Genomic DNA, 12,166 nt, shown 5'->3' with positions numbered 1-12,166 from the left:
TGAGCCCACAAATAATGGAATTTGGGGTTAGAAAATATTGTTTTTTCATTAAAAAAGCACCTTCCACTCCAAGTTTCCTCCCAAACAGTATCAGAATCCTGATCTTTCCTCTCCCCTCATCCCACAGTCAGAAGGCACCAGGGTGTGTCTGTCTGCGGGTCCCCAGGGCTGGGCAACAACAGGGAAGCTTCTCCTTTGGTGCCTTTCAAGGGAAGAACTTCAAAGTTAGTCCCAAATATTCATTAATGGTTGAGACACACAGAGGGCACAAACTATGTAAATATTGCAAGTCTGTGACAAAATTTCAGTAGTTCTGTCACTGGGTCAAGAACGTCACCTGAAATTGGGCAGCTGAGGCCACTCCCTGAACCGCCTCCCAAACCAGGGCTGGTGATCTTTTCATGAAAAAGTAGTTTTGTGTGGCACAACAACCTTCCAGTAAAACTTCTGGGGCAGACCCACAGCTCCTTTGAATTCTTGGGAGCGTTTAATGCAGCAGCACCGGGCAATAAAATAAGGTGGGAATGTGGATTTTCCAACACTGTCCCCCCCCAGCAGAGCTGCCCCAGCCCTGGGGAACAGCCCAGGGAGCACCTGGAGCCACTCCAGAGGAGCTGAGCAGAGGGATGGAGCAGCTCTGCTGGGAGGAAAGGCTGGGAAAATTGGGATTGTTCAGCTTTGGGGTGACGTGACTGTGGCCTTCCAGGACCTGAAGGGGCTCCAAGGAATGTGGGGAGAGACTCTGGACAAGGGCCTGGAGTGACAGGATGAGTGGGAATGGGTTCAGAGTGACAGAGAGGAGGGTTAGATGGATATTGGGAAGAAATCCTTCCCTGTGAGGGTGGGGAGGCCCTGGCACAGGTTGCCCAGAGAAGCTGTGGCTGCCCCTGGATCCCTGGGAGTGTCCAAGGGCAGGTTGGAGCAACCTGGGATGGTGGAAGGTGTCCCTGCCCATGGCAGGGGGTGGAACAAAGTGATTTTTAAGGTCCCTTCCCACCAAAATATTTCATGATTCCGTGGTTTCCTGTAGTCCCTCCTCTGAGAGGCAAAGACACCCAAAGCCATGGGGGGAGTCCATTTGCATCCCCTTGGACGAAGGCTCCCTGAGACAGTAAATGATTCCATCCATTCAGTTGGTGGGATTTAATATGGAAACTGTGTAGGAAATTAAAAAAAAAAAAAAAAAAAAAGGCATGATGAGGCCAAGAACCCTGACCTGGTTATGAGCTGATCAGTGGAGTGACAGCTGAGGCTTTGCTCTGTTTGTCTTAAAGGGGTTTTATTTCTCAATTCCCGGGTGCCTGGAGCCAGCAGCACAGCAGGATAATCACACAGCACCGGGAATGCAGGACCCATTAATGAGCACCTGGCCCTGGCAGCTGATGGGGAGGACGCCGAGCTCCTGATAAGAGTCTCCGCCTCGGGGATCCCTCCAGCACAGCTCAGCGCTTGGGAGGCATCTGCAGAGGAGGATTTTTACTGCTCTGTCAGAGGAGCAAACGAGGAGCAGGTAAACAACTGCAGGCAGGGAATCTGTCTGCAGGGAAGGGCAGAGCTCACACACTTTCCCTGCTCGTCCCCTGGGCTGAGCTGCAGGTTTGGGCACAGCAGCCCAAAGATGGGCTACGTGGGGACGAGGGTTGTGTCATCCTTGGCGGCTGCAGCTCTTCCCCTGATCCTCAGGGACAGACCCTTGAACTGGGGTTGGTGCCCAAATAAGCAGAGCTTGAGTGCAGAGGTCCCTCAGGAAGGGGGAGCACGGCCAGAAATGTCCCTTTCTCAGGAACAAAAACCCCCATTTCTGCCCAGGCACAACGACCCCAATTCTCCAGCCTTTCCTCTGTGCCCCCCCCACGTCAGCCCTGCTGGGGCACCACGGGATGAAAGATTCCAGCAGGGAAAAGCCTCCGTGTTCCACCCCCTTTCTCTGAAAAGCATTTCATGTCTCGTTTCTATTCTCGTTTCTTTATTAACTCGCTCAATCTCCTGAGCTGTTCCTGCAGAGCCGAAGTCTCTGCACAGACCCCGGGGCAGCTCCAGGCACCGGGAACAGCCCGAGGAGGTTTCACACTGGAGGGTTTTCAAAGCACTTTGCGAACTGCCATTAATGAGTTATCCACGGAAAACGCTCATTATCGTATTTCAGGCATCCAGCAAGATTGCAGAGCTCTGAAACAGGAGTGCAAAGTCACCCTGAGAGACGTGCCAAGGTTACTGATGGACCTTCTCTAGTTATGCACTGAGGCCAGAAAATATGCAAAGGTGCAGATGGGACCAGTCTGAGCATCACAGGGAGAATGCAGAACTTAAAAAAAACCCCTTAATCTGGGGAGCTAATTAGGAGCTCACACACAAAAGGCTTCTTTAATATTTCAATTAATTTAAGAAGATTCCCACAGTTTGGGCCTCTTATTTCTATTCTTATTATTTACTTGTTTTCTTTATTTCCCCCCTCTCCTTTATGTGTTTCAGAAAAGCAGCTAAATCCACACTGAGACAATTGTTCCTTGGGAACCAACCATTACCTAAGGGATGATTTTTGATGCAGGATTTTCATTAAAAAGGTATTATTTTTTTTACCGAAGATCATTACTCCATAGTTAGTAATTTGCAGTAATTGCAGATTTCTTAAGTGGCAGTTTAGGTTTCGAAATACATAAACAAAGCCATGGGATTTAATTAGGGATTGTGCTTTAAACACTTTAAGCAGCTTTGGAAAACCTGGCACTTTTTTTGTCCTGTGGAAAAGGGGAAAATGTAAAGAAATCAGTGTTCACTATTCACTGTGAGCAGGCTGTTAGGAAAAATTTATTCCCTGTGAGGCCCTGGCACAGAAAAGCTGTGGCTGCCCCATCTCTGGAAGTGTCCAAGGCTTGGAGCAACCTGGGATAGGGGAAGGTGTCCCTGCCCATGGCAGGGGGTGGCACTGGAGGGTTTTTGGAAACCCTCCCAACCCAAAGCATTCCATGTTTCCTGGAACAGCTCTGGCAGATGTGAACGAACTGGGGGCTCTTCAGATTTAATGAGGATTTCAAACTCGGGGCTGTGTTTACTCCCTGACTGGCAGAGCTTTCCTGGGCCAAACTGGAAAAGCCATTTCAGGACACAAAGCACTCCCAGCCCTGCCAGCCCCTCCCTTAATCCCTGTGGCATCTGCAGGAGGGAGGAAATCCTTCTCCTAATCAGCTGCTCCTGGCTGGGGCAGGCAATGGAACCCCAGTCAAGACTTCAAAGGGCTGCTGGGATCCCAATTATCCATGAGATGATAAATGGCAGTGAGGAGAGGCTGCTTCACTCCAGGCTGCTCCCTTTGCTCCCTGAGTGACCTCTGACAATTCATTCAGCTTCTGTGCTTTGCTATTAAACCCAGATAATAACTGGAATTAAAATGTGCCAAAGGCAACAAAAAGTCCAGCTGGGAGGGAAGGGCAAAGGAGCATTTTTATGGAGTGCCCAAAAAGGTGGCTTTGCTTTACTATAAAACTGAGCCACTGGGGCAAGTGCAGTAATTAATTAAGGGATCTACTGCACACGATGCTCTCCTCCCTAAGAACAGGGCCTGGGGTGGTTTGCAGTCAGTTAAAAAGTGGAATTTTTATTTTACCTTCATGTTTGAGGTTTATCTTCACTTGGCTTGTGAGCAGCAGGTTGTGTGTATTTCATATAAACACAACCAATTGTTTTCTTTAAAGAGTGTTGAGTGGTTGAACTGCAAGGACTACACCAAAATAAAAATATGTAACTATTTATTTAGTGCCCCTGTCTGTTTATATACAAATTTTCAGCTGAAATAACCCTCCTGCACAGCTTCAATGTTCCACAGCTCCTCAGTGGCAGAGCAGGGCTCAGGCAGGTTAATTAGGGGTAAATCTCAGGATATTCCCACCTGACTCGAACGATTGCAGGGATGGGGCAGCCACGGCTTCTCTGGGCAGCCCTCCCCACCCCAGAGTAAAGAATTGATCCCCAATATTTAACCTAAACCTGCCCTCTCCCACTTTAACAAATTCCAGCAAAATGTCAGTTTAATGCAATAAGGTGTTTCAGCCTCAGATCCTCAGCTCCCCAGAGCAGCTGGTGCATCTCTGCCCCTGCCAGGAGGCACCTCCAGCACCCCGGATAAACAGCAATGAATAAATAAATCAAACACTTCCCACCCTGAGCAGGGCAATCCTCCCAGCTGGGCCACTTCTCTTAGTCACCCCAGTGCCAAAAAGCTTTAACCCCACACCAAACTTTGTCTTAAATCCACCCTGGGACCTCATTGCCACCAGAGGCTGCCAGGAATCCTCATTCCTCTGTCCCAAGGTTTATGTTCCCGGCGAGAGGTGCCAGGAGAGGAGCTGCCTCCCTCCCTCCCTCCGTCACACTGCAAACCGGGAGCGAGGATTCCTTCGGTCCTAATTACTATTTACTCGCAGTTTTCCCTCACAGCATAAATCACCTGCAGCTCCAGAGGGGTCCTAAGGCAAAAGCCTTTGTGGGAACTGGGGAACAAAAGGTTTCCTGGGATTTATGCAGATGGAGCTTTGTGCAGCGGGGCTGAACACGGGGACCTGCAGTGGCCCTGTGAAGTGTGTCCCCAGCCAGGTCAGTGAGCCCCAGCCCTGCATGACAACGAGATTTAAATTAACAACACCTTTTAATGCATTAAATCAAACTGTTTCTGATTTATGAGCTGGCGAGGCAGGAGGAGACTGTTATCCCAAAACCCTCCTGGCTGCTCTGACTGGTGGCTCCTTCAGAAATCTGTTTCCATGGGACTCCTGATTTTCCTCCCCTTTATTAGACTTTTTCTGTCATATTGATTTCCCTCTTTACAAAAACACTTTTAAATCCAGATTTCTGGGTCCCTCATAAAAATGTTGCCAAAGTGCCCACGCCCATTTTCTCCAATAATTTACTGGTTTTATATTGAACTCACATCTCTAACTTGTGTTAAATTAAGTTCTCATCAGGACAGAGCTATTTCTTGAGTGTTATTTTTTCCCCCTCAGTCACAGAAAAACAGAGCCTGGATGGAAACACCAGTTTCAGAGCACAACCTTTCCTATAAGATTGTCCTTTACAACCTGGTCAAAAACTAGGGGGAGAGGGAGGGCAAAAAAACCCCAATAAACAAAAAAACCAACAAGCTGTGACTCCACTTGGAGTCAGGGACAGGAGAACGTGGGAGGTGTTGATGTGCCTTTCATTGCAACAGGGTCAGACCTTCCGAGCCAGAAACAAACCCAGATGCTCCTCAAATCCTACACAAGGGACGTGAGGGATGTTTGTAAAGACTGGGGGGGATGTGAGACCAGGCAGAGCTTCCTTCCTTTGGGATTGATTCTGCCCAGGGATGTTTAATGGCACTGTGAAAATGGCTGAGAGTTTATTGAATTGTTCTCCTTATCCTTGGATATCCCCTGAGATGGACACCCACAGGTTTTTATAGATATAAACTCTATAGGTTTCTCTAGATATAAACTATATAGGTTTTTATAGACATAAACTACATAGGTTTATATGGATATAAACTCTATAGGTTTCTATAGATATAAACTATATAGGTTTCTATGGATATAAACTATATAAGTTTCTCTAGATATAACTATATAAGTTTCTCTAGATATAAACTATGCAGGTTTACATTTAAAGGTGTTTCAGAATAAAGAAATCTCCTCCACACTGGACAAAATTGGGAAATGAAGAAAAAACCAAAAGCTGTTTCCCGACAGGCAAAGCTGCTGCTGTTACTCCCCTGAATCCCTTTCCCAGCCCGAATTTGAGAGGGAAAAACACAATGCAACCCCCAGCAGCCCTGATGGAGCCCTGCCACGACTGAACTGTGCTTTCAGAAGCAGATCAGGCCCTTTTCTGGCCCAGGAAAGGGCTCAGGGGCTCCTGCCTGGAGGTTGGGCCACGGACTCAGCTCTGGGAAGGTCCGAGAGGGAGCAAACACAAACAGGGAGCAAAACAGTTTCATTACTTGCAGAAGTTATGCATGCAGCAAAGTTTGTTTTGCAACTAATTAAGACTTCATGCAAAAAGGGTGTCACATCCTCCAGGCCATTTGACTAAGTGTATAAAAGCATTTGCTACGTAGAACCCTCCTAATCACTTGTCTTTAACTCTTCTCCTTGGTGATCCGGGTAAGTCAATTTTGAATCAATTATTGCCTTTTAAATCAATTATTATTGCTGGCTAAATATCAAATCAGAGGTTAAGCTTCTGAAATGGCAAGGGGGTGTTTTTTCCAGAAATATCCTTTCTGTTATCCTTCGGTTTTAAGTCAATTTAAGTTCTATTCTTCAGAGCTTGAGCTGTTGGTGTTCATTTAAAGCAGGGACACGGCAGAAAACTCACTCAGAATTCTGAAGAGCCTCAATAATTTTACAGTGGCAAGTGCTCCTTTCATATTCTAAAGACACAGATTCATTAAAGAAATTATAATTTTAAGCATTAATTTTTAATTTAAATCTCATCCTCAGCTGCCTTCAGGGAGGCTCCGGTGTCTTCCCACAGCCGGAGAACTTGTCCTGAATATTTTCAAAATCCTGCACAGATTTTTCTTACTAAAAAAAGCCACTTTACTGCTGGTCCTGTTTGAGTGGGTTTATTTTTATAAACCAGTTTATTTCAGCTGGTCTCATTTTCAGGGTTGAATTCCAAACCCAGAAGGAGCATCCAAGTGCTTCTCCTTCATCTCTTTTCGTGAGCACCGGGATGAGCTTTGGCAAATTGTTTCTCTGCCTTGGGCCACTCCAAGATCCCAGCTTTGGGAGCAATCTGTGGCAGAAATTCTTTTCCCCAAGCCAAAATTGGCCATTCCAGGTCCAGCTTTTTAGCTGGGACAATATTCTGTGGTGCCTTTTCCCTGCCTCCAAGTCAAAGGCAACTTGAATCACTTGGGAAAAGCTGAAGGGGAAGCCCTGAGGATTTTAGAAGGTTAAAATGGGATATTTAGAGAGAGACACAAATTTTCTCTCTCTCCCAGAGTCCTGGGGTAAATGTAGGGACTTCTTTAGGAAATCAGTCCAAGCCCACCCTGTGCCAGCCCTTAATTCCTTCTCCACCAGTTTCACAAAGGTAAAGTAAAGGAAATTATTCCTCTCCCCCACTGTTTTCCTCACCCAATTAGTGTGGGCACAATCCAGGGCAAGGAGGGCCTGACAATCTGTAATTAAACAATGCCCAGAAAAATCTGGCCTGGATCTCAGGTTGGGTTTTAAAGAGCTGTGTGATTTCAAATATTCAGATGATCTGTAATGAGACCAATAAAAGATGGGTGGGTCTCCATCCTGGATCATTCTGTTCCACCTGGAACCAGGTGAGAGGAGGGAAGGAGCTTCTCCCCCGGGGTTCTGCTCCTGCCAGTGCAGTGAGGATTAAAATCCAAGTTTAAAATATGGAATTGGGTTGGGAGTTGTGGCTTTCAATTAATAGGAGTGAGACAGAGCAGTGCCACACACTGAAAACCCTGGAGAAGAGAAGGAATAGGACAAGAGATTTTTAGTGTGAAAACAGTGGGGGTCTGGAAAATACCATCAGATATTGAAGCAATGAAGTTCAAAAGGGTTTCTTGGGAAGGAGAAGAGTTACCAGCTGGAAAACTAAACTGGGCAAAATTCTCACCTGAATTATTTCCACTCTGTAATTCTCCCATTTGCCCTTTGTAATTCCCACATTTGACCTTTGTAATTCCATTTGCCCTTTATAACTCCCGCTTCTACCCTTTATGATTTCCATAATTCCCCTTTATAACTCCCCCATTGACCCTTTGCAATTCCCCCATTTCCCAAATACCCCCCTACCCACCGTGCAGCCCTTTTACCCAAACCTGGCTATTTAATCCCTAATTCCTGCTGGACTAACCGTGTCCTTTCTCCCCCTGTCCCAGGTGTTTAATCCCTAATTCCTGCTGCACTAACTATGTCCTCTCTCCCTCCATTCCAGGTCTGGCTCTGTCCCAGGTGTTTAATCCCCAATTCCTGCTGGACTAACCCTGTCCTCTCCCCATTCCAGGTCTGGCTCTGTCCCAGGTGTTTAATCCCCAGTTCCTGCAGGACTAACTGTATCCCCTGTCCCCATTTCAGGTGTGGCCCTGTCCCAAGTGTTTAATCCCCAATTCCTTCTGGACAAACCCTGTCCTCTCCCCATTCCAGGTCTGACTCTGTCCCAGGTGTTTAATCCCCAATTCCTGCAGGACTAACTGTATCCCCTCTCCCCATTCCAGGTGTGGCCCTGTCCCAGGTGTTTAATCCCTAATTCCTTCTGGACTAACCCTGTCCTTTCTCCCCATTCCAGGTGTGGCCCTGCCCCATGTCTCCCTTCCAGGAGTGCTGCCTGCCAGGGTTGCAGTGCCCCGAGCCCTTTGCTGTGACCTGCAATGAGACCTGTGTGATCCAGTACCCCGACACCGTGGTGGACATCGTGGAGCCCCACCAGCCCCCCTACTCCCTGATCTACCCCGGGCCCAGGCTCACCACCTTCCCCCAGCAAACCATCGTGGGATCCACCGTCCTGGACGTCAGGAGCTTCCTTGGAGCCAGGGGAGCCCTGGGGTTTAGGGGTAGGTTTGGTTCTGGGGCAGCTCTGATGAACTCAGCAGGGTCGTTTTATGGTGCAGGGAACTTTAACCCTTTTCCTCCTCACTCATCCCAACTGTTTTGTTGTAGAACTTGCAGGCCAACCCAAACCCACCACGGATATCTGTGGATAGACTGAAAAGCAGGACTGAGCACTAAAGAGCCCGACTAAGTTTATGGATAATGGATTAGAGAAGTGCTGAGCTCCCGAGGTTCCCAGTGGAGTCAATAAATCCATGGCTTCCTGGCACTAGACCTGCCCGAGGACTAGAATTTCCAAACTCCAAGAAACTGAAATTTCACCACTGACCTGGTTCAAAATTAGGATGAAATAAACCCCCGAATTTTCCGAGAAACCAGATTTTCTAAAAAAAAAAAAAAAAATCTTTATTTTTTTCTTGGTTTGGTAAAACTGTGTGTCAATAAATTCATTTTTATGCCAACATTGATGTTCTATTATCAATTTATCTCCAAATAAAAAGTATAAAATAGATCAAAAGAGTAGGTCTGAAAATCTTGGGTTCCAAAATGAAATTTTATCTAAATTCATATTCATTTGTAAATTTTACTGAACCAGCATTGAAAAACAAACAAACAAAAAAAAAGCAGCTCTACTTGGCATTTCTTAAAATTAGGTCTTTGTAAGTCTTTCTTTTGCTTTATTTCTGCTTAGACCCACAATGTAATGCTTTCCCAGCTTCTTTTTCTGCCTATATCTCATTGGATACAAGCCAGGGCAAACCCAAAAATATTAAGCACTTGTAATTGCAGATTTTTTTTACCAAATCCTTCTGACCAAAGAAGAGCAAAATCATGGAACTGGGGATTCATTGTGGACCCTCCTGAAGTCCTGAAAGTCTTTGATTATATCCAGAGAGTTTTGCTCGTGTATATTCAGCTTCTCATTCCCATTAAATTCTGTCTTGCAGCAGCACTTTTGGGTTTTCCTTTTTCAGAATCCCAGAACAGGTTGGCTGGAAGGGACCCCAAAGCTCATCCTGTTCCAATTCAGGGACACCTCCCACTGTCCCAGGTTGCTCCAACCTGGCCTTGGACACTCCCAGGGATGGGGCAGCCACAAATTCCCTGGAAAACCACTGTCTCCCCCCCCCCTCACAGGGAACATTCCCTTCCCAATATCCAACCTGTGTCTCCCCTCTGTCAGTGTGAACCCACCTCCCCTTGTCCTGTCCCTCCAGTTCCTGGTGAAGCTTTTTCTCTGCACTTTATTTTTGGGCCCTTGTGAGTCCCCCTGAGTGTCTTTGTGACCTTTTCCTCAGGCTCAACCCCCCCACCAGCATTAACCAAATCCCCACGGGACATTGGCAGGAGTTTTGCCTTTTTTCAGAGCTCTCCTGACCTGCCTTTTGCCGTGGACTGAGGATGCTGCTGGTTTGGAGAGCTGAGCCCTGCCTGGGGCACTGCCAGCCCCTCCCAAGGGGGTCACCAGAAAACCTCCTCCAGGCTCCTTCCCAGGCTGTCAGGAGCAAAAGTCCAAGCAAAATCCCAGAATCCCTGAGGTTGGGAAAGACCTCCAGGATCATCAAGTCCAACCTTTGATCCATCCCCACCTTGTCCCCAGCCCAGAGCACTCAGTGCCACAGCCAGTCCTGCCTTGGACACCTCCAGTGTTGGGGACTCCCCCACCTCCCTGGGCAGCCCCTGCCAAGGCCTGAACACCCTTTCCAGGAGGAAATTCCTCCTCATGGCCAACCTGACCCTCCCCTGGCACAGCTTGAGGCTGTTTCCCCTCCTCCTGTCCCTTGTTCCCTGGGAGCAGAGCCTGACCCCCCCGGCTCCCCCCTCCTGTCAGGGAATTCCAGAGCCAGAAGGTCCCCCCTGAGCCTCCTTTTCTCTGGGATGAGCCCCCCAGCTCCCTCAGGAGTTCTCCAGACCCTTCCCCTGCTGCTCCAGCCCCTTCCCCAGCTCCCTTCCCTTCTCTGGACACGCTCCAGCCCCTCTGTGTCTCCCTGCCAGTGAAGGACGCAGCACTCGAGGTGCCTCATCCCTGCCCAGCCCAGAGATGCAGATTGCCTTAATTAATTAAAGAACTGGGATTAATTCCCCAGCCAACTCATGAGGCCATTCCCCAAAAACAGGACAAAAATCACCGACCAGACGTGTCCAGGCAGGACCTGGACACTGTCACCTCCCTGGGGACACTGTCACCTCCCTGGGTCACCACGCTGGGACAGCTTGTGCAAGGGGAATCTGCACTGTGGAATCTACACTGTGGAACCTGCACTGTGGAGTCTACCAGGTGGAATCTGCACTGTGGAATCTGCCAGGTGGGATCTGCCAGGTGGAATTTGCCAGGTGGGTACGTGCAGCTGAACAATGCAAAGGAAATATTTCTCTGTATTGGCCAACACGCAGCAATGGCCAAAACTAATGAGCTCTTAGGCTGAGAATTAATGTGTTCATGTTTCCCCACTGTAATTTCCAGGGAACAGTGTTTCCAACATCTTTCCTCAGCCCCCAGGACTTTTTCTCCCACATTTATCCACTTGAGGTCTTGGAATCCCCAAATTCACTCTGCAGCTGCTTTTTCCATAAAACCATCCTCCAGGACCAACAGCCAGAGTTCTGGGAAGGCTTCACAAACACTCATTATGTGTGTACCCAAGCTGAGCCTTGCAAAACCCAGCCTGTGCCTCTGGATTTGGACATGCAGGGGTTGAGCAACTCCTGCTCTTCAGAAACACGGACGAGGATCTCGGGCGTCGCTTTGCACGTGAGATCATTTCTGGGCCTTTTTTTTTTTCTTGCCTCAGAAGCTTTTTTAAATTTTAAATGAATTGCCTCTCATGTCCCCCCAGTGCTTTTTTAAGTGTGTGGGACAATCCCAAGCCGAGCATCTCTTCCCCTGGGCAGTCCAGGGTGCATCAGGCTGAGTTTGCATCGTGCATGAACAGGAAATATTCGTGTATTTTGAATATCAGTGGCCTTTAACAGCCCCCTGAACGTGTCTCCTGGAGGGCTCTGTGTAATTGCAGGTGAGCAAGTCAAATGCAGCAGCTGCCACCACCATGGAAATCCTGGAATGGCTTGGCTTGGAAGGGATTTTAAAGGTCTTCTGGTTCCACCTCCTGCCACGGGCAGGGACACCTCCCACTATTCCAGGTCACTCCAACCTTTGCTTTTCCTGCACGAAACATTGGATCAAAGAAATGGGATGACCCAAATCCTCATCTCTAACCTGTCCTTGCTCTTCCTGCACTAAATGTGGGATGAATCAACTCATATTTCATCAGATTCCATATGTTCAGGTAATAACACCTCTTTAAATGAGGCATAAAACCCTCATTAATGATGCTTTGTTAATCCAGCCATTATTAGTTCTAGCCCTGGAGCATTTAAATTTCCATTAAATTCAGCCCCTCGGGGCAAACCTGTGGCAGCAGAGGCCTGTGCTGGACAGCATTTCTCACCCTGTAGCCACCCCAAGTGCCAGGGAGGACCCAGGATGACTCACAGCAGATTTACCTGCTCCACCCACAGGTTGCTAAAAATACCCCCTCCATTCTCCTGCATCGTTTGTTTACATTCCTGTGGTTTGTTCCTGATTAAATAACTTCGGGTTTCCAGGCCATAAA

At 47.8% G+C, this 12,166-nt stretch overlaps 1 protein-coding gene across 1 annotated transcript; it reads left to right on the top strand.

Moving 5' to 3' along the window:
- Positions 1 to 1,096: 1,096 nt before the first annotated feature.
- LOC116799721 (feather keratin Cos2-2-like) lies at positions 1,097 to 9,494 on the top strand. Its single transcript, XM_032713049.1, has 5 exons — positions 1,097 to 1,510; positions 2,473 to 2,564; positions 4,435 to 4,590; positions 8,290 to 8,554; positions 8,661 to 9,494. The coding sequence occupies exons 3-5, from the start codon at positions 4,516 to 4,518 to the stop codon at positions 8,702 to 8,704; spliced, it is 384 nt and encodes a 127-aa protein (XP_032568940.1). The 5' UTR covers positions 1,097 to 1,510; positions 2,473 to 2,564; positions 4,435 to 4,515; the 3' UTR covers positions 8,705 to 9,494.
- Positions 9,495 to 12,166: the final 2,672 nt, after the last annotated feature.

This window comes from Chiroxiphia lanceolata, chromosome 29 (genome assembly GCF_009829145.1).
Source record: "Chiroxiphia lanceolata isolate bChiLan1 chromosome 29, bChiLan1.pri, whole genome shotgun sequence".
In the NCBI taxonomy this organism is placed as follows: Eukaryota; Metazoa; Chordata; class Aves; order Passeriformes; family Pipridae; genus Chiroxiphia; species Chiroxiphia lanceolata.
Note: the sequence above shows the minus strand (reverse complement) of the source record. Positions and strands in the feature narration are given on the sequence as shown.